General features: G+C 48.3%; 1 protein-coding gene across 1 annotated transcript in view; it reads right to left on the reverse strand.

Moving 5' to 3' along the window:
- Nucleotides 1-2,502: 2,502 nt before the first annotated feature.
- The window catches only part of RASL12 (RAS like family 12), a 144,822-nt gene continuing 125,985 nt past the window's right edge, over nucleotides 2,503-21,339 (reverse strand). The window contains exon 6 of the mRNA XM_069625090.1: nucleotides 2,503-3,581. Coding sequence (XP_069481191.1) covers nucleotides 3,203-3,581 — 379 coding nt within the window. The 3' untranslated portion in view covers nucleotides 2,503-3,202. The remainder of the gene's footprint in view (nucleotides 3,582-21,339) is intronic.

Below are 21,339 nucleotides of genomic sequence, written 5' to 3' on the forward strand. Positions count from 1 at the left end.
AGTAAATGCTGAAGAAGTAAAGGTATGAAGAGGTAAATGTGATGAAGTGAATGTGTGGCAAGTAAATGCTGAAGAAGTAAAGGTATGAAGAGGTAAATGTGATGAAGTGAATGTGTGCCTAGTGAATGCTGAAGAAGTAAAGGTATGAAGAGGTAAATGTGAAGAAGTGAATGTATAGCAAGTAAATGCCAAAAAAGTAAAGGTATGAAGAGGTAAATGTGATGAAGTGAATGTATGGCAAGTGAATGCCGAAGAAGTAAAGGTATGAAGAGGTAAATGTGATGAAGTGAATGTGTGGCAAACGAATGCTGAAGAAGTAAAGGTATGAAGAGGTAAATGTGATGAAGTGAATGTGTGCCTGGTGAATGTTGAAGAAATAAAGGTATGAAGAGGTAAATGTGAAGAAGTGAATGTGAAGAAGTGAATGTTGAAGAAGTAAAGGTATGAAGAGGTAAATGTGATGAAATGAATGTATGGCAAGTGAATGCTGAAGAAGTAAAGGTATGAAGAGGTAAATGTGATGAAGTGAATGTGTGCCTAGTGAATGTTGAAGAAGTAAAGGTATGAAGAGGTAAATGTGAGGAAGTGAATGTGTGGCAAGTGAATGTTGAAGAAGTAAAGGTATGAAGAGGTAAATGTGATGAAGTGAATGTGTGCCTAGTGAATGCTGAAGAAGTAAAGGTATGAAGAGGTAAATGTGATGAAGTGAATGTGTGGCAAGTGAGTGCTGAAGAAGTAAAGGTATGAAGAGGTAAATGTGATGAAGTGAATGTGTGGCAAGTGAATGCTGAAGAAGTAAAGGTATGAAGAGGTAAATGTGATGAAGTGAATGTGTGCCTAGTGAATGCTGAAGAAGTAAAGGTATGAAGAGGTAAATGTGATGAAGTGAATGTGTGGCAAGTGAGTGCTGAAGAAGTAAAGGTATGAAGAGGTAAATGTGATGAAGTGAATGTGTGGCAAGTGAATGCTGAAGAAGTAAAGGTATGAAGAGGTAAATGTGATGAAGTGAATGTGTGGCAAGTGAATGCTGAAGAAGTAAAGGTATGAAGAGGTAAATGTGATGAAGTGAATGTGTGGCAAGTGAATGCTGAAGAAGTAAAGGTATGAAGAGGTAAATGTGAAGAAGTGAATGTGTGGCAAGTGAATGTTGAAGAAGTAAAGGTATGAAGAGGTAAATGTGAGGAAGTGAATGTGTGGCAAGTGAATGTTGAAGAAGTAAAGGTATGAAGAGGTAAATGTGATGAAGTGAATGTGTGCCTAGTGAATGCTGAAGAAGTAAAGGTATGAAGAGGTAAATGTGATGAAGTGAATGTGTGGCAAGTGAGTGCTGAAGAAGTAAAGGTATGAAGAGGTAAATGTGATGAAGTGAATGTGTGGCATGTGAATGCTGAAGAAGTAAAGGTATGAAGAGGTAAATGTGATGAAGTGAATGTGTGCCTAGTGAATGCTGAAGAAGTAAAGGTATGAAGAGGTAAATGTGATGAAGTGAATGTGTGGCAAGTGAGTGCTGAAGAAGTAAAGGTATGAAGAGGTAAATGTGATGAAGTGAATGTGTGGCAAGTGAATGCTGAAGAAGTAAAGGTATGAAGAGGTAAATGTGATGAAGTGAATGTGTGGCAAGTGAATGCTGAAGAAGTAAAGGTATGAAGAGGTAAATGTGATGAAGTGAATGTGTGGCAAGTGAATGCTGAAGAAGTAAAGGTATGAAGAGGTAAATGTGAAGAAGTGAATGTATGGCAAGTGAATGTTGAAGAAGTAAAGGTATGAAGAGGTAAATGTCATGAAGTGAATGTATGGCAAGTGAGTGCTGAAGAAGTAAAGGTATGAAGAGGTAAATGTGATGAAGTGAATGTGTGGCAAGTGAGTGCTGAAGAAGTAAAGGTATGAAGAGGTAAATGTGAAGAAGTGAATGTATGGCAAGTGAATGTTGAAGAAGTAAAGGTATGAAGAGGTAAATGTGAAGAAGTGAATGTATGGCAAGTGAATGTTGAAGAAGTGAAGGTATGAAGAGGTAAATGTGATGAAGTGAATGTATGGCAAGTGAGTGCTGAAGAAGTAAAGGTATGAAGAGGTAAATGTGATGAAGTGAATGTGTGGCAAGTGAGTGCTGAAGAAGTAAAGGTATGAAGAGGTAAATGTGATGAAGTGAATGTGTGGCAAGTGAGTGCTGAAGAAGTAAAGGTATGAAGAGGTAAATGTGATGAAGTGAATGTGTGGCAAGTGAATGCTGAAGAAGTAAAGGTATGAAGAGGTAAATGTGATGAAGTGAATGTGTGGCAAGTGAATGCTGAAGAAGTAAAGGTATGAAGAGGTAAATGTGATGAAGTGAATGTGTGGCAAGTGAGTGCTGAAGAAGTAAAGGTATGAAGAGGTAAATGTGATGAAGTGAATGTGTGGCAAGTGAGTGCTGAAGAAGTAAAGGTATGAAGAGGTAAATGTGATGAAGTGAATGTGTGCCTAGTGAATACTGAAGAAGTAAAGGTATGAAGAGGTAAATGTGCCCAAAGAATGGCTCTTATGGGTATGGGGTTAGCCAAATAATCACACCAGGCGAGCCAGGTCATGCAGATGCGCAGCAGTGAGATGAGACTGCCATCTTACTGGCACCCATTGGCCTCTTATCTTCTCCCCAGGCCTTTCAGACAGAGTGTTCTCTGGTTCTCAAAGTGCAAATCAGAAGAGCGTGCAAATTGCTGACAAGGTGAAACAGAGGCGAAGGAAAGCCGAACACAAGCAACGCAGTCAGAGGAACTTCGCGACAGCAGAGGCCTCGCTTTGCGCACCGTTTCCTTGCCTCGAGGACCTCCTCGATACGTTCTCATTGGGGGCCCATGCAAACTGGAGACATTGAGAAGACCGATCAAGGGGTCCTCCAGCTCTGCAGCCCTGGGGAGCCAGAGTTCCTTCCTCGGAGGTAGTCTTCGATGGTCGGCCATGTTGAGGAGGCTGGAATCCGTCATGGGAACCTTATGACCTGCCTACATTTGGGGTGGAGCCGGGCAATACTTCGCAGAGCCTGACCACTCAGGGGTAAGGGTTAGACCCGTGGGGAGTTTCTTCCAGCCCCATTGTCAGAGAGGCTTGAGCATTCTAGGATGGCCTCTATAAGAAGTCCGCCATTTTGGGTGCCCCTCCCATAATGCTTTGTGGCACCTGACCAATGCTGAATAGTTACAGTTGTCCTCTACTGTCCCAGAAGACACTAAAATATTTTAAAGCCCTTCAGGAGGGTGAGCGTGGGGGCCTTGCGCTTGCTCTGCGCCCTGGACGACTTCACGGTGACCAGCTTCGCTTGGGCCACGGATGGGATTTCGCGGTAGTTGGCAGCAGAGAGCGTAGCAAGTGTGGCCAAGCTGTGCTTGGCGGGCAGCGGGGTGGCAGATGACAGCGTGACGGGGGCCTTCTCCTCTGTGATGAACAATGGCCGGACTGATAGGTGCCTCTCCGCCTCTCGTCTCACCTGGCGCACCGCCTCGTGGAAGACCAGCTGCACCGCCTCAAAGTCCTGGCAGGCGGACACCTCGTGGAAGTGACACCCGTGGGCGGCGGCCAAAGAAAGGCCCTCCGTTTTGCTGACCTGTCTGAAGAAATGGGAGAGGAAGCTGTCACTACATTTGGAGGAGAGTGCATCATGAATATACATTTCATCGTAATCTGGAGAGATCTTTCATAACATGGATGTCCCTGAAAGTCCAGTAGAGGAATACCATGTCAAAGGAATATGATATGTGTGTCCTGACTCTGATTCAGCCATACCAGGCTTTAGAAACATCTCCCAGTTTAAGTCCACCCATGCTAAGAGTGACGTTCTTCTTAGCCCCTCCCCCACAAATAACACTCCAGCACTCCAGTCTAATACGGATGATTGGAATCGATGATATGACTCTATCCTCTCAGTCATACCCTGGTATGCGTGACCATGCCAATTGTGGGTTTTCTGACGATAGCGACTTCCAAGACACACATGGATCCTCATGCAGCATCCCTGAGACGGCTCTCGCGTATCACCCAATAGACTTTCAAATATTATCAGCAGAACCTTCTTTTGCTCCCGACAAACTTTCCCGGAGAACCCAACAAACCTTCACATAGATCCAAACAGACACTCAAGTAGCTCCCAGAAATACTGGACCTAGTTCCTCAGAAACCCTTCCATCAATCCCAACAGATCCCCACAGAGAGCCAACAAATTCTCACACAGTGATCAAATGATCCTCAACTTGCTCCCAACAGAAACTGACATAGCTCTCAACAATCACATAGTGTCGCCAAACCCTCATAGAGGCCCTTCAAAGACCATGTAAGATCTTCAATAGCAACCAAAGACCTGGTGCTGAAATAGATAACCACATCGCTCCAATCGTAGACCCTCACAACGTCCCATTGAAGGCGCTCACGTAGCCCCCAACATACATTTGCATTGCCATGGCAGACACACACTTTGCTCCAACAGTCGCGTAGTTCCTACAGAGCCTCAGCCTCCATGAAATGTACACATGGCTTCCATCAGGTCCTTGCATTTTCCACCCAGGCCATAGGAATGACCCCAGAAGACCATCTTAAATCCCCAGAATAAGTCCACCTATAACTTCCACAGGTTCCTACATACCTCCATGAGACCTTAACAAAGATGCCAAAGGACAACCAGATAGCTCAGACCATGGCTGGTGTGGAAAAATGGCAATTCTAACTAGAGGCCCAGGGCACCAGTTACCTATTGTCGCCAGCGGGCATCCTTTGTTCCCTAAAAACTCAGATGTGGCCCTATTGAAGGGAGGTGTGGCAAGCAAGCACGTTTTCTGGGACCGCATAAATCCTTGTACCGGTCCTGGCTCAAACAAATAAACCTTTCCATTGCTCCCAAGTGACCAGCTCATTGCCCACAAACAAAACTCTCACATGTTATGTTATGTTATGTTACCCAATATTCAGTGCTGGAAATGGAAAACATTTCCTGGGGAACCCTCTTATCCTGGAAGGGGTGGAGCAGTGGGGAGGAGGGGGCAGGGCCGAGGGGCGCTCCCACAGGCCAGGTCATGCAATACAGAATCTCTTCATAGACCCCAATCCTGACAATTTGCATAACAGCAAAGAGCATTATGGAAACATAAGAATACCCACAATTTTAAATTTGAAACATGTCTTATTGTGATTCACTAAGAAACACTTTTGAGCGAACAATGGAAGCTGGGCTCTGCAGTTTTGATTGGTAACACTAATCACCTTAAGAAAATAATGTTTCTATATTGCAGGACATATATACCAGTTTGAACAGCTGCAACAAGTATTTCATGCGTTGGCTGTTTCTGTATTCAATTTTTGAGTCTGCTAAACGTGGTTGCTTGTGCATGTGATAACTCGGTTGATGGGAGCATCCTGTTCTGCAGCTGACTTAGCACAACCACGAGCAACCTGTGCTTTTACAAGCAGACTGTTTTTAGAAGATCTGGCCGCGCTGCGGTCTTCTGAAAGCTTCCTGTGGGTTGCACGGTCCGTGGAATAACATAGCTTCAGAGCAGATCTGTGAGTGTCTGGGGACAACGCAGTGCAGCGCTCCAGCAAGACCGCCGTTCAGGCTCATTTCCTGCTCTGTGCAATATTTATACCGTGGTCCCGATTCATGGAATTATCTGCACGGAAAATCGGGTACTTGCGCACGCAAATCTGACTGTTGATTCATGGAATTGAATGAGCTGTACTTTTCTTGGACTTGCGTGGAGTTTGCGCTTGTTTGGCATGTCTGTGCTAGCCGTCGAGGGTCTTGCGCGAGACTCCAAGCAGAAAGCAGAGCATGGACGTTGCTTGTGCAGAGGGCTGGAAAGGGCAGAACTCAAAAATGGGGAAGAATATGCGAAAAAGTGGGCGCTACGATGGACAGCCCGCAGACAGTCCCTCGCAGGCCCACAATTGCACGGGACATATTCATATATTCGATCGCACAACCTCACGGCCGGGAAATGGACATGCAAGTCCTTCATACGATCTGCCACCCGAAGGAAGGTGTAAGTATACTTGCGCGTAGGAATTTCAGCACAGAGGTGGGGTTGTATGTCGGATTTTGGGGTGTGTGCACTCAATTGGGGTTTCCGATGTAAATGATGGGTGCGCGTAAGCAGTGTAGCGGGGTGCAGGACTGGTTAATGGGGGTTCGCACGCAGATTTTCTGAGTTTAGACCGAGATATGATTTTTAATATGCAGGTGTCGGAGTGCCAGGTACAGTTACGGGGGGCCCTGTGCACGGTCCCCGAGATGCAGGTCTGCTTGCGGGGGATCCCACATAGTGTTTGAATGGTGTGCGTATTTGCGCCCAGTGGAGTGCGCAAAGATATCTGATCTGATCTGGCTGTTTATGCTTTGCGTGTGGGCGTGCCAGTTGCGTTCCGGCCACGACTTGCGAATACGGTTACTTTGCGCAAACAATTCCATTCATCCGCAGGGTGCGCATTTATTATTCTGTGCGCTGGCTCACGTAGTGCCCTTCTCGGCGCCCGACCCCTGCGGGATTTCTGTGCACATTTCCATGCACCGGGCCCTGTGTCTATAGCAGCACCGAAAGCTCCCAAAGGAACATTTGGCACTGCACAAAACAGAACCTGTGCGATATTACTCACGTACTGCCCTGCCATTGTGGGTTAGTGACAGTGTCTTTAACTCTCCTGTGCTGGGATCTTAAGCAGTTTGTGTGACTCTGACCTAGTGTTTTGTGCTGAAAGTGAGCTCGATTGCACTGCAACCTTTTACATTCAAAGACATGTTTTCAAGGCTGGGGGTCCCCATGTTCCTGAGAGTGAGAAGGGCACATATTTATGGTTGTGATATATGAAAGAGAACGAGTCTGCATATCTTGGGCTAACACGCATCCATAGAAATACCAACAGTTCTTCTACTTTCGCATCCCAATGCAACAGCAAATTCACATAAAATAACATATGCATATAATTACTTTTACTTAGATAGCTGTAAAACTCAAACATACATTTCATGGCAACACAGCGCTCCACACAGACACACAGATCTGGAGTAAAGTAATTGTTATTGGTTATTTATAACACGCTTAATACCCAGAGGTTTCTAAGCACGACCGGGAAATTGAACCTGTGTTGCTCCACGTCGTCTTGCTTCCAAGGTGAGTGCGTATCTCCTGAGCTATCCTCCCGATGGAGGCAATCTGTCATTTCAGTAAACCTGATAGGTTACCAGAAGTGCACAACAACCCTCAGCTTTGAGGGGGGTGAGGGGGGGGATCATTTGCAAGCAGGGCCGATGCAAGGAATTTCACCACACTAGGCAAACTGTCAGATTGGCTCCCCCCCCCACAATCCTTCTGGGTCCTAACCGTTCTCAACCGACCGTCACTATTTTGTTACTGATTGCTGCAACCCATTATGTTACATTCACCTGACACATTGCTCACGTCTTCTGCTGTGTATGGATTCCAATGCACTTTCTTCACATTAAACTGTAAGAGAACTGTCATGTCACTGGTACACTGTATCCAGGCAGGCTGACTGCCTTGTGAAGGTTCTTGGATACGTTTGTGTGTCAGCTGCACACACGCTCGCAGCGGGTGATGGCAGGTTGAGAGATGGCCCGGAACAGCAACCAAGAGTTAATCGCTTGTGCAGGGTTATTATTTAAAGGGATTCTTTCACAGTGCATGGGGAGTTTATGTCAGTGTGACACTTATTGTACACAGGGATGCACACAGCAGGCTTTGCTTGTATTGACGACTGATGCTTGATGCTGGCTGATAAAGTGAACACAGTCTGGCTTTCTTTTGTTTTGCTATCACTCAACTTACCCTGCACACTGAATTGGTTGGTTGTCTCCGTGACCATCAGTCTGCCTTTAGAGCATCCAGAGGCACGGAAACTGCTCTTCTGAACACCTGTGCAGACCTGCTCTCAAATCTTGACTCTAACTCTCTCTCTGTCCTCATTCTTCTCGACCTCTTTTCTGCTTTTGATATGGTAAACCACAACATCCTGATCACCCGTCTCCATGATACCTTGGGCATCACAGATCAGGCCCCGGCATGGCTCACCACCTTTCTCCCTGACCAGCCCTCCGAGGTGGAAATTGGGTACTTTGTCTCCTTCCTCTATTACTCTCTCTACTTGTGGTGTCACCCCAGGGATCTAACCTATCCTCCTGGTTTTTCAATATCTACATGGCCCACAGGATCTCTACCTTTACCTCTAACTTTCAGTGTTCTGCTGATGACACGCAGCTCTCTTTCAGGCTACCCTTGGCCCCCTCCTCCACGCTCATTCCAGACTGTCTATCTACAGGTCAGTCTTGGTTTGCTCCTAACCATCTTTGCCTGAATGCCAGTAAGACAGAGATCGTACTCATTGGGACCCCTACTCCCGCTTTCCCACTCTCACACTGGCCAACCTCCCTAGGCCCAGCGCCCTCACCTACCAATGAGGCAAACAATCTAGGGGTCATCTCTCCTTCTCCTCTCACATCTCAGACATCTCCAAAAAGTCCCACCACAAATTGCCTTCCTCACTTTCCCCCAGAGAAACACCACCTCGCAAACCCTAGTTGTCTATAGGCTGGACTATTGCAACAGTCTCTTTCTCAATCTTCCTACCTCTACTCTCTGTCCTCTACAACTCATACAGAACAGAACTGCAAGACTTATCCTTGGCCTCAAGCCCAGGGACCGCATCTCTCCATCGCTGAAATCCCTCCACTGACTCCCCGTGGCTGCAAGGATAAAGTTCAAGACCCTCTGCATAATCCATAAGGCTTTCTGGGGCCGGGGCCTGCACTATCTACAATGCTCTCTTCCTAAATACTCTCCCTCTAGAGTCCTCCACTCGTCATCCTCCAACTCTCTGCAGTTGATCCACTTTCACAAACAGAGATTTGGGGGTAGATCTCTATCCTCTGCAGGTGCCTCCCTCTGGAACAGCCTCCCTGCCTCTCTCCGTCTTGAGCCAGAGCACCTTAAGTTCTGTAAAGTCCTCAAGTCCTTCCTCTTCTCTTCCTCCTTCTCTCCCTCTCCACTGCTAACCTCTGTTCTTTTTCTCTCCACCCTCCTTCTCCTCCCTAACTCAGTTCAGTTTTGCTGACTGGTTGCCTGGTTCACCTCCAGAGCCTTACAAGTCCCAGGCTCCCCCGCCAGTCTCTTGCACTTGCCTCCGGGCCACTGCACTATGTTCAGCATTACTGCACTTTCTGATCACGCTCCATGAGCGGGGCAACCTCTCTGCACTTAACACAGGGCTCTGCTGGACTGGACTCATTTGTTCCTCCCAGATTCCCCGTCCTCTCACCTCCGTCTGTACGCATTCATGACATAAATGTACCAGGGCTAATACCATACTAACGAATTCCCAAATCGTTGTTTTTGGGGGGGTTCCCCACAACCCCCCACCCCATTTTTCTGTTCTTAATACTTTTCCCTCAACCCCAAAACCACTATCTCCCCCCCAACCCCTTTTTTAGTTTTTTTCTGAATTCAATATTTTGGAATTCGTTATTTTAGGTTTGTTATAAGGGTATTAGTTATTTTGGGATTCATGATAATCACTGCATACCGTCCTGTCCCCCCCCAACCCCTCTTTTGTGTGCCTTCTCCCTAGCTTGGTTGCTACTGTAACACTTCATGCACTTGCACTACGTGAAATGCTGTCAGGACAAGTATGCAAATGTTTCTGTCAATCACTCGGAAACTTCAAGGCCTAAGAGTGATTACTGTATTTCCTTGTTCCCTTCACGCCTTGAAGCGCTTTGAACCACTCCACCTGTGTATAAGCACTGTATAAAAGAACAATAAAATACATAAAAATAAATAAATTAGTGTCATGATGTTCCCTTAAATAGGTTACCTTGCACTCCACTAGTAGAGGAAGTGTGGTGATGAGTCGGCACTCCTCACAGCCACAAACTCCCCTTTTTCTTTTTTCAAAACTTTATTTTCATTTTCATAGAAAGCAACAACTGTATTTCAAAGCGACCTACTTGAGCAGAGCTGTGACCGAGCAGTAATGAACTGCACGTACTCAAAACATCTTTTGCCTGGTGCAGCCTGACTGATGGGGCCAAGGTCTGACTCAGATGACCTTGGGCGATATGGGGCTATTGGCTTGAGTAAAGCGAGCTCAATGACATCCCAGGAGTGGATGCCTTTTGGGCTGGAAGTGGGTGGGAATGGCTGGCCATAGGGATTAGCATGGCCTTAGGTAGTCAATGGACTGCAAACTTAAATGGGCACAAGTGTCCCACGCAGGCAGATGGGGCAACTCGGCCCACCCATGTATCTCGCATTTGATGTAATCACCAAAACAATGTCCGAAAATCAGGAATACTCTGTGACCTGCAGGGACACTGGGATTACCTGCATTCCAGGGTCTCATTAAACATCCTGTATTTATTTCCACGTGGGGCATTCCATGAATTTCTTGCCACCAGCTCCCCTGGATGCATTGAAAAGCTATATTCCGAATCCCCAAATGGGCAGCGTTGGTGACTGGCTACAATATTCGAGGTCCTTGCTCTGTCAAGAACAAGTGTTGCCCCAAGGAAGGAAATGGCAGCCATGTTATTGATTGACCTTGGAAGGTTGGAAGGTGGAGTCGGTCCTGCTTGTATTAGTGCCATTGACCGGAAGAGTTTGCACTGCACACAGTTGGGGCGTCTACAGCAGGCGTGTTAACAAAGTGAGCTAAGTTAATGTATAATATATTGCACGCATGCACCTCTGCCTACACTCCTTGCCATTTGCCACTGTTATAGTCAGTGCATTTAGATTAAGGTTACAAATGGGCGTGCAACCGAACTAAGTTTTACAAATGTTTGCATGGGACGCACTAACTTTTGTGTAGTGGAGTGTGAAGGAGACAGAGCACACACGAGCATGCAATCTGCACAGTGTCAGTCTCCTGGTGTTGCATGCGCAGTAGAGTAGAGCACACATGTTAACACAGATACCAGTTCCTGCTAGGGGGATTTGAAGAGGAGAATGGAGTGTGCAAAGGAAGCATTGTCGATCCTTTCAAGGCAAGGCAGTATACAATTAGTGTGGAGTCCTCACCTGCGCTACGTTGGACGGACTGTTCTCAGCACATGATCCAGTACAGGCAGGGCCCAGCCCCAGGGCCACTCTCACCGCACAGCAGGGGCTGCCCTGTCCAGGATGAGTGGCCTATGCAACAGTTACCACTGGCCTGGCGCACCACACAGCAAAAGGCTGCTGCCGTCCTCCAGCCGGGGTGCGCAGGCCACCACGTCTAATGGACGGTCCGGACTGTGGACCAATAAGTTAACAGGCTCAGGGCAGCGGGCGCAGCCAGGCTGCACAGTGCACTGCAGCATTCCCTGATAGACTCACACCGGTATGCAGTGATAAAATCGCAGCAAAATGTCGCCTGTGCAAAGAATCGTGGCAAAAATTCAGTGGTTTGACCTGGTAAAGGTGTACCCCATTATGCCATATAAGGCGAGCGGGGGTGTCCCCCGCTTCCCCTAAATGGTATAATGGGTCTGGGGGTGTTCCATGCATCCTTTACATGGATTGCGGTGGCAAAACCACAGCCTGTTTGCCGCAATATTTTGTGTCCACGGCCAGTTTTGCCGCGATTTTATCACATGGATCCCTCACACCATGACCATCATGACTATCGGTCGAGACTCGAGGGGGAACGTATCATATGGTGCTTCGTTTATGGCCTGCCACGTGGAGTGCAAATGTGCAGGTGCCAGACCGTGCCAGCGCTGCCACGTCCATGCCATTCATGACCCTGCCCGACCCCAACTTTCGCAGCGTGGCGGCACCGCCTGATCTGCTGCTGCTGCAGTCAGCCTCAGCCTGCAGACAGACAGGGCTGCTGCTATTACAGGCAAGGCAGTTAGTATACAATTAGCGTGGAGGTGTTAATGTCCACATATAGGCAAGCGCCTAACCTTGCCTAGTGATAGCACCGGCCCTGTTTGCAAGTGTTAGTGCGATGCCCTAACGGCAGAGCATGCACAGCTTTGGTGGGGTGGCAGAGAGGGTGCTCACGGTGCTGACTACCTCCGGTGTCTGGAAGAGTGACATCCCAGACCAGTTACAAAAGACTGGGGTTAGGAGATTTTCCTGGGAGGACAGTGAGAAAAATGGCTTTCAGTCTTCCACAAGTGATAAGACCCCCAAAAGATGCAGCCTTTAAAAAAGCGCTCGGCTATTATGCAAGTCTATGCAAAAAAGACGAGCATACTCGTCCTTGGCACTTAAGAAGTTTTTAAGGATTGTTTCTGAGGTTGATCACTGAGGAGTGAATCTGTTGGAGAGGGTAAGGAGTTCCGGAGCCTTGGCATCCTGTTAGAGAAGGCCAGGCTTCGGGTCTTCTTTTCCTTGCACTTAGCTATTGCCAGTCCGGCCAGGGCTTGGGGGGGGCGTGAGATCCCCTTGACAAGGTCAGTTTGATGGCACTGCTTCTTGTTGGAGAGGGGCTTTGAATAAGACACATCATAGTCTAGACTCTGGCCAGAATGCATGCAGGGAGAGGGAATAGTGGGCACCCACAAATGTGGAGGTGGCGCGGTTGCATCTGTGTGAGGTCTGTGATATCTGTGAGTGTGGTTTTCCACAGCTAAGGGCCTGCACTGTGGCTTCTCATATGGAGGCTGGGAGGAAGTACTTCTTTTTCTGTGCGAGGGCTACTTGATATTAGACCATTTGTGCTCTTTTGGATTTGTGGGTTCCCCACAGTTGGGCTGTGGGGCGCCAGGTGCAAAGGTGGCTGAGAGCAATTGGGTTTCACGTGGGAAAACCAAGTTTGGATAATTATGTTGTGTTTGCCTTTGGAAAGAAGAATTGACTGTGCCCCTATTGGAGTTTGAGGTCTATCATGGACATCCAGGATTGGACAGTAATGAGCTACATTTAGAGGTGATGTACACCACCAGGGGTGTTGCTAGGTCTGGAAAAGACCCGGGGCTACGCTGATGTCGGAACTGTTGGGACTGGGGGCTAGCTAGTCTTTTGGCTGTAGCTCCTGAGATTCTATCCGGGGCTACAACCAAAAGATCAGGGGCTATAGCCCCCTTAGCCCCCCCTAGCAACGCCTCTGTACACCACCGAAGGACACTTAGAGGTCAAGTTGTGCCTCCGCTGCCTACTGCTCTAGCTCAGTGTTTTTCTTTTGGAGTAGGTCTCAACTAGGGTGGCCAACTCTTTGATAGTATTTCACGGGACACTTGCCCACAAGGCGGCAATGACGTCATTCACGTTTGGCCCGTCCCCTTTTTTAATTTACATTTTTTTAATGGCTCTTAATTCCTGGCTTTATTGAAATGCAAATGGTTTGTCCTTGGGAGGTGATGGTCACGTTTTTAACTGCAAATATGACCATCACGACCCCAGGAACAAAGCATTAGCCTTTCAATGAAGCCAGGTGTCAGAGCGTTACAGCCGGGCCTGGAGGCTCAAAAGGAACCAGGGCTGCAGAGCTGCCCTCGGAAAGAAAGCAGCAGGCGGCAGCGCTGTGCTGTGTAAATGCCCACTTCAGTTAGCAGATTGGCTGTGCTGGAGGCAGGTTGTCCCGACGCAAGTCGGTACAACCTGCTTCCCGCACAGCCACTCTGCAAACTGCGGGACAGAGTCCCTAATTGCGGGACAATCCCACAATATCCGGGACAGTTGGCCAAACTAGTCTCAACATGGAATATTGAGATGCAGCGGACACAGTGTATGGTGAGAAGTGGGGATATGGCGGAATGAGGAAAAACATTCAAGGATAGATCCATGCCCCCTCGACCCCCCTTGCAGGCTGCAAAGGCGGTGAAAGTAGCAGCGATGTCTCGGTGATACCAGCAGGGAGGGAGGACATTATTGAGGCTATATGTCCCGAGGTGATGGGCCGATCGTGTAGGTAACGGACCTCCGCCCAAGTTAAAGGCCCGAGCACAGGCACAGAGGGTGGCGGTGCCGTTACCGAAAACTACACGGGGGCTAATTGGTGAGGGGGAGCGGGGAAGTGAAAGGAAGGCAGAGCTGGCTGCCCAGGCAGCCCGGAACATGGGCTTGTACCATCCAGTAAAGCCTGCGTTCCGAGTCACCTGATTGGCCACTGCCGCCACCCAGGGTGCTAGTGATGAGTAACATGGTGGCTGTTTACATACTACAGCGAGCCTTGAAGCCCAAGTAATAGATGGAAGGAAGTTCCATTTCTGACACAGGGAGGATTGTTTTTCCAATCTAACCCGTTCCTTTGAGTGTAGATTCCCACCAGCTGGAAAGGCTCTGCGTGCTCTTTGGAGGCAGACGCCATCTTGGATGGAAGGACATCCTTTCTTCCGCCCATGAACCAGGATCACACATGTCAATCTTACTTCATTGCAGCGTCCTTTACCTGGTGGTAAAGACACATCATTCTGAACAGGTTTCTCAAAGACAATTTTAAATATTTTGAGGGACTGGATAGCTGTGATATGTAAACTAGCCATACATTCGCTTGTAGCCCAAAGTTAACTTGATGAATTCCGTCAAAAGCGTATTTCTCTGAGAATAGAGGTGTTATAGTTTTAAAATCTTTTGCCTTTAAAGAAATCATTCAAATACTTTTTTTAGATTGCTGACAATCCAGAACATCACACAGGTCAATAAGATGGCGTTAGCACCCCGTTCCAAGGGCTGGGATGGGGGATAACGTCCCACTGCCCTCGTTATAGGCCCGAGCAGCCGTTACCTCTCCCCCCGACGGCTGCTCGGGCCTATAACGAGGGCAGTGGGACGTTATCCCCCATTCCAGCCCTTGGAACGGGGTGCTAACGCCACTAGCATCCTGTGTTACATAAGTGGTAACCTGGGGTGCTAAAAAAAAAAGGAATTTCATTAATTGAACGGTACACTGCGCTCATCCCATTCAATGACTGAAAATCCTTTGGTAAGATGGCCACCATGCTTGTGGAAGGCGGGGCTCCATACGCTGACGGTCTTCCATTACCATGGCGGCCTGGAACAGCGAGCGCCACGGAAGCTACTGCAGCGGCGGCGCAATCAGGGAAGTGGGGCAGGGGAGAGGGGAGGGGGAAGAGGGGAGAAAGGAGAGGTGAGAGGGGGCATAGTTTTAAAAAAAGAACCGAGTGGGTGGGGGGAAGATGGCGGCCCACAGAAGTGGAGGCAGCCCGAGGGTTCCGTGGAACGTGGGCTGAGATAAGAGATTTCAGCCCCTGATCCCTGGAAACTGATTGGCTGTAACCCCCCACCCCCGGGGTCGTATTCTAAATTTCAATATCAGGAGTGTTAGGTGAGTGCATTACACACTGGATTGGATTAAAGCTCTCTAGAGCTCCCTATCATACAGTATGAAGTAGCAAGAGGACTGACTCCCAACATGGGGTAATCCAGACGCTAGCATGGGCATACTTTAAGGGAAGTTATACCCTTATCCGGACCTCACATTGTGGCACCACACTACTCACTGGATAGGAAGAGAAGGCCTGTGTTTCAAAAAATCAGTAAACTCTACTCTCTTGCCAGCACTTCTTTTATTAGTCTGAAGCAAAGTAGTATCTCCCAAGATATGCATAAATGTTTGATTGAAGCAAGTTCTCTAGGGGCACAGAAGGCTTGATACTTACAACGGAGACAAGAGAGTATACAAGAAAAAACAGTTGTAGAAAGAAGGCCAAAGACAGAAATAGAGAGTGGGTCGAGGGCAGGGTCTCCTGGGTAGCTGGGCCCGAGGGCTTGAGTGGCAGCCAAGAATCCAAGCCTGCAAAGAGAGGAAAGTGAACACAATGGCACGCCCACAGCCCAATTCATACCTGGCCACTGTTGAGTAAACCATCCTTTGGGTCGGAATGAATGAATCACAGCAAGTGTAGGTGATGGGCACCCAAGCACCCAGAGCTCTCCACACACTATCCCGCCGACCACACCCACAAACACATTCACACACTCCACCCAAGCCCCCACAGCTCTGTACGCGCTATCCAGCCGACCACACCCACAAGCACATTCACACACTCCACCCAAGCCCCACACAGCTCTGCACACACTATCCAGCCGACCACACCCACAAACACATTATCACACTCCACCCAGTCCCCACTAGGAGCTCTGCGCACACTATCCAGCCGACCACAAACACATTCACACACTCCACCCAAGCCACCCACAAGCATCTCTCCACACACTATCCTGCCTACCACTCCAACAAACACATTCACACACTCCACCCAAGCCACCCACAAGCATCTCTCCACACACTATCCTGCCTACCACTCCAACAAACACATTCACACACTCCACCCAAGCCCCCACAGCTCTAAACACACTATCCAGCCGACCACACCCACAAACACATTATCACACTCCACCCAGTCCCGCACTAGGAGCTTCGCACACACTATCCAGCCGACCACACCCCCATACACACGCAAACACATTCACACACTCCACCCAGTCCCCCACAAGCGGCTCTCCACACACTATTCAGCCGACCATACACACAAACACATTCACACACTCCACCCAGTCCCCCACAAGCAGCTCTCAACACACTATTCAGCCGACCACACCCACAACACATTCACACACTCCTCCCAAGCCGCCACCAGCAGCTCTCCACACACTATCAAGCCGACCACACCCACAAACACATTCACACACTCCACCCATTCCCCCACTAGGAGCTCTGCACACACTATCCAGCCGACCAAACCCACAAACACATTATCACACTCCACCCAGTCCCCCACAAGCAGCTCTCACACACTATTCAGCCGACCATACACACAAACACATTCACACTCTACACCCAGTCCCCCACAAGCAGCTCTCACACACTATCCAGCCGACCACACCCACAACACATCCACACACTCCTCCCAAGCCCCCACCAGCAGCTCTCCACACACTATCAAGCCGACCACACCCACAAACACAGTCACACACTACATCCAGTCCCCCACAAGCAGCTCTCCACACACTATCAAGCTGACCACACACACAAACAGATTCACACACTCAACCCAGTCCCCCACAAGCAGCTCTCACACACTATCCAGCCGACCACACCCACAAACACATTCACACACTCAACCCAGTCCCTCACAAGCAGCTCTCACACACTATCCAGCCGACCACACCCATAAACACATTCACACACTCAACCCAGTCCCCCACCAGCAGCTCTCCACACACTATCAAGCCGACCACACCCACAAACACAGTCACACACTACATCCAGTCCCCCACAAGCAGCTCTCCACACACTATCAAGCTGACCATACACACAGATTCACACACTACACCCAGTCCCCACCAGTAGCTCTCCACACACTATCCAGCCGACCACACCCACAAACAGATTCACTCACTCAACCCAGTCCCCCACAAGCAGCTCTCACACACTATCCAGCCGACCACACCCACAAACACATTCACACACTCAACCCAGTCCCCCACAAGCAGCTCTCACACACTATCCAGCCGAACACACCCACAAACACATTCAAACACTCAACCCAGTCCCCCACCAGCAGCTCTCCACACACTATCAAGCCGACCACACCCACAAACACAGTCACACACTACATCCAGTCCCCCACAAGCAGCTCTCCACACACTATCAAGCTGACCACACACACAGATTCACACACTACACCCAGTCCCCACCAGTAGCTCTCCACACACTATCCAGCCGACTACACCCACAAACACATTCACACACTCAACCCAGTCCCCCACAAGCAGCTCTCACACACTATCCAGCCGACCACACCCACAAACACATTCACACACTCAACCTAGTCCCCCACAAGCAGCTCTGCACTCCACCCAGCACTCTACTCCCTAGCTCCACCGGCCTGGGGACAGCCCTGCTCTACACCTTGTGACAGATGGCCTCAAGAACACAATTGCAAGAGTCAGTTAAAGGCATGGTCTAGTAAAACATTTTATTTAAAAAATAGATAGGCAACATAAAAAAAAAATACTAGCATTCTCTTTTTTAAAACTTCCTATGTAAAATTTTGAGCTATTCAGCTCAAAATTCGCAAAAGCAAGCACAGGGGCGCATCCATTTTGTGAAATGGATGCCCTCCTGTTCTGGCTTTTGTGGCACTAATGAAGGAAAAGCCAGCCAGCTGTAGTAAACAAAAGCTACCGCTGGGTGGCTTTCCCTTCATTAGCGCTGTACGCGGAGGACGGGGACCGGAGACCAGAGCAGGAAAGCTGCAGCTGAATCTTGGTAAGTGCTATTTATTTTTTTATTTTTTTTAAAAAATAAGCACTAGCTAGGTTTTTTTTTCTAGTTTTTCTGGGCTGGAGGAGCCCGGAAAACTTAGAAATAAAACCGCAGGTTTAAAATCGTTGTATTTATGTTTGTGGTCGCTTTTGAAGCGACCGCAAACATAAATACAACGTTATTGTGTTGGAAAACGCTGCGGTTTTTCTTTCCAAGTTTCTCAGGCTCCTCCGTTAAGGCACCCATGGGTAAGGGTACACTCTTGTACCCCTAGTGTATGTTTTTGGGAACATGTGTATTGCCCACAGAGCAGGGTATGGGCTGGTGGTAGCTACATGCTGATGTGACAGTGGCTCTGGGTATCTTCCATTTTTGGGATACCCAGGCCCTGCCATAGGAATCAACGGATTCCTACACAAAGGAAAAATGGCCACAGGTGGCCTTTTGGTTTCCTTTGCTTTAACCCCTTATTTCTGAAAGTCCTGTGAGGTCCTGGCTCTGTTCCCTTACTCCGAAAGGCTGTTAGGTGGAAGTACCATATATGGCCCTGGGGCTGCCTCCTGCCAGACTCAATGGAGCCTTCCCAGGGGATGCTTGTTGTGGGTAGACCCTTGGGGTGGCGACTACCTGAATGGAGTGACTAGTCAATATGCATTCTTTGTTGTGGGTGGCTGGTTTTGGTTGTGTGACACAATGCCTGAGCTCGCCCTGACTGAATCTGTAATGAATGGAGGATAGTGCACTGAAAGGCTGGGGAGTAGCCCCCAATCCACATCCTGTGTTGTGCGAGCCTGGTTTCTAGCTAATAGCCTGGATGCCTGTGAGCCTGATTGGGTGCTGCCTGCATGAAAGCACTGGTGTCTGATTGGCTGGCTGACCCTGGCTCAACCTGAGTGAATGGGGAGTGTTGTGTATAACAGTGGGCCTTACACTCACCTCCTTGTTAGAAGCTTGAAGTTGAAAATAAAGTCAAATGAAGAAACAAAAAACTTGATTCCGAAGTCATCTTAAGCTTGCTTTGCGACTGCATCTCTTCATCTGATCTGAAAGCTGCAGTGCTGATTCAAAGACTGAAGCAGAGAGGACCTGGATAGGCGACCTCTTACTGTAGCTACGATGGGAACATCGTGCACCTGCTGCTCTTTACCCGATGTGTCCTGGAAGCCAGTCCTGTGTGCCTGCCATGCGGAGAAGGGATCGTCGTAAGTCCAGAAGAGGAGTGCCTGATCAACCTGGAGCCAGGAAGTTCATCTGATTCACCCAGTGTCTGCAGGAGTGTTCGTAACCGCTCGAAGCCAAGTTCCTGTGTATTGCCAGAAGAGGGGGTACCCTGGCATAGTGCTGTTTGACACCTGGAGCTGTGAAAGTTCCAAATCATTGAAGAATACTTCAAGGGTAATCCTTGCCACGACATTTGTCCACGCCGGAGAAGGTCCAAGGTCTATGCCTGCAGAGGAGTGTCTGCCTGTGGGTTTCTTGCCACCAGAATCTAAAGAAGTTGTCCTTTGTGTCTAGACTCGGCTAGAGTCCACACTCCGGTCCAGTGGTCATGTACAGTTCACCGGAAGCCCTCCTGAGGTCAGTGTTGTGGCTGCAGCACCAAAGAACTGAAAGTCGGTAAACCGTGAAATCCCAAAACCCGGCACCTACTTCTGCCACTGCACCCATCGCTACCAAAAGTCATCCAAGGCCATCAAGGTTCTTATCTTCTTTACCCAAGCCTTTTCGAGGCCCACAGCCAGTTTCACCTTCATGGGACATCCACATCCGGAGTAACGACCCGCCAACGGAGACCACCGGGAAGACCAAAAGTGCTGCCTTTCCAACCCTACTTGGTTCCCTTCTTTTCCTCAACACCGTCATCCCAGTGACTCCTTCTTCCAAAGGGGGTCTATCCTCAAGGGGTCTCATCGAGTAAAGCCAAGAAACTACACCACTTCGCCTGCCAAGGCACTCAAGGTACGGTGACGAGGATGAGCAATTTCCATCCTCAGGATTTCTCCAGGGGTCCCAGATTCACCTTGGATCCTGTTCTCCAGTGGCTTCTATGGTAATATCTATGAAGTTAGCCATTGCTTAGTAATTCTTATGCATTCTAATAACTGTCATCAGTTGGTGCATTTTACCCGAATTGAAGTATATTGTGACACCACATAGAGGTCTTAATATTTGCCATTAATAGCATGCTGTTGCCTGAGTACAAAGTGTGTTATTTATTGCTGTATATGTTCACCGGAACTTTGATTTATATACAATTACTGTGTTGGCACATAACATAGTGTGTGTACATTCCTCTTTGGGGGCCCGGGGATTCACTGTACCTAAGAATTTGCCTGCATCACCTCCCTCAAGTGTCACCCTTGGTGGCTCGTCCATTGCTGCCATTAGAGAACCTCGGCTAGGCTGCTCTGCGCCTCTACCGAAACTTTATAGTGGCCAGAAGTAGATACCCACCTCCAGTCTTTACACTCCAAATCACAGATATTACTGTAGAAAGGCAGGTAAGGTTAGGAACGTTGGCAGAATGCTTTCTTTATGATAGACAATGCAATACGGTGTGAGGATCCCCCCCCACCTGGGCAACCGGTAAGGAAAGGTTAAGATGTACTTTACCTTGTCTATTACAGCCCAGTGCAAATATGTTCATTGATAATCTGCTTCTCTTTCTGCAGATCCCATAACCCCAAAGTACCTGGGAAGCCACATCATTTTATCTCCTTGTCCTTCTGTTTTCTTACCTGCTAAATGTGGGCTTGATTAAAACAAGTTAAACACCAATAAAACATTGTTTGTTAAACAAAAGAGACTGATCAACAGAGGGCGGTACTGGTTCAGTGGCAATAACAAACTGATTCTAATTTTGGCTTCGCAATGTGACTAAAGTTGTGTGATCTTGGACATCACTTTAGCTCCAAGTTCTCTGGTTTGCTTATCTGCCAAATGTAGGTGTCCGTAGAAATGAATTGAGCAGCAGTATAAACTGCTCCATTAAATCAAAAAAGATAAGAAAGCAGAGCAAAGGGGCAGATGCAGCCTACCAGTAACGTTGTTGACTTTCGAACCACCAGATTCAGGTTCCAATGCAGGCTTCCCCATCTGAATAAAACTATTTTCCCATTGGGAAAACGCTAAGCACCACTATCAATC

The sequence above is a fragment of the Ambystoma mexicanum genome, chromosome 11 (assembly GCF_040938575.1).
Source record: "Ambystoma mexicanum isolate Mex_15411 chromosome 11, UKY_AmexF1_1, whole genome shotgun sequence".
In the NCBI taxonomy this organism is placed as follows: Eukaryota; Metazoa; Chordata; class Amphibia; order Caudata; family Ambystomatidae; genus Ambystoma; species Ambystoma mexicanum.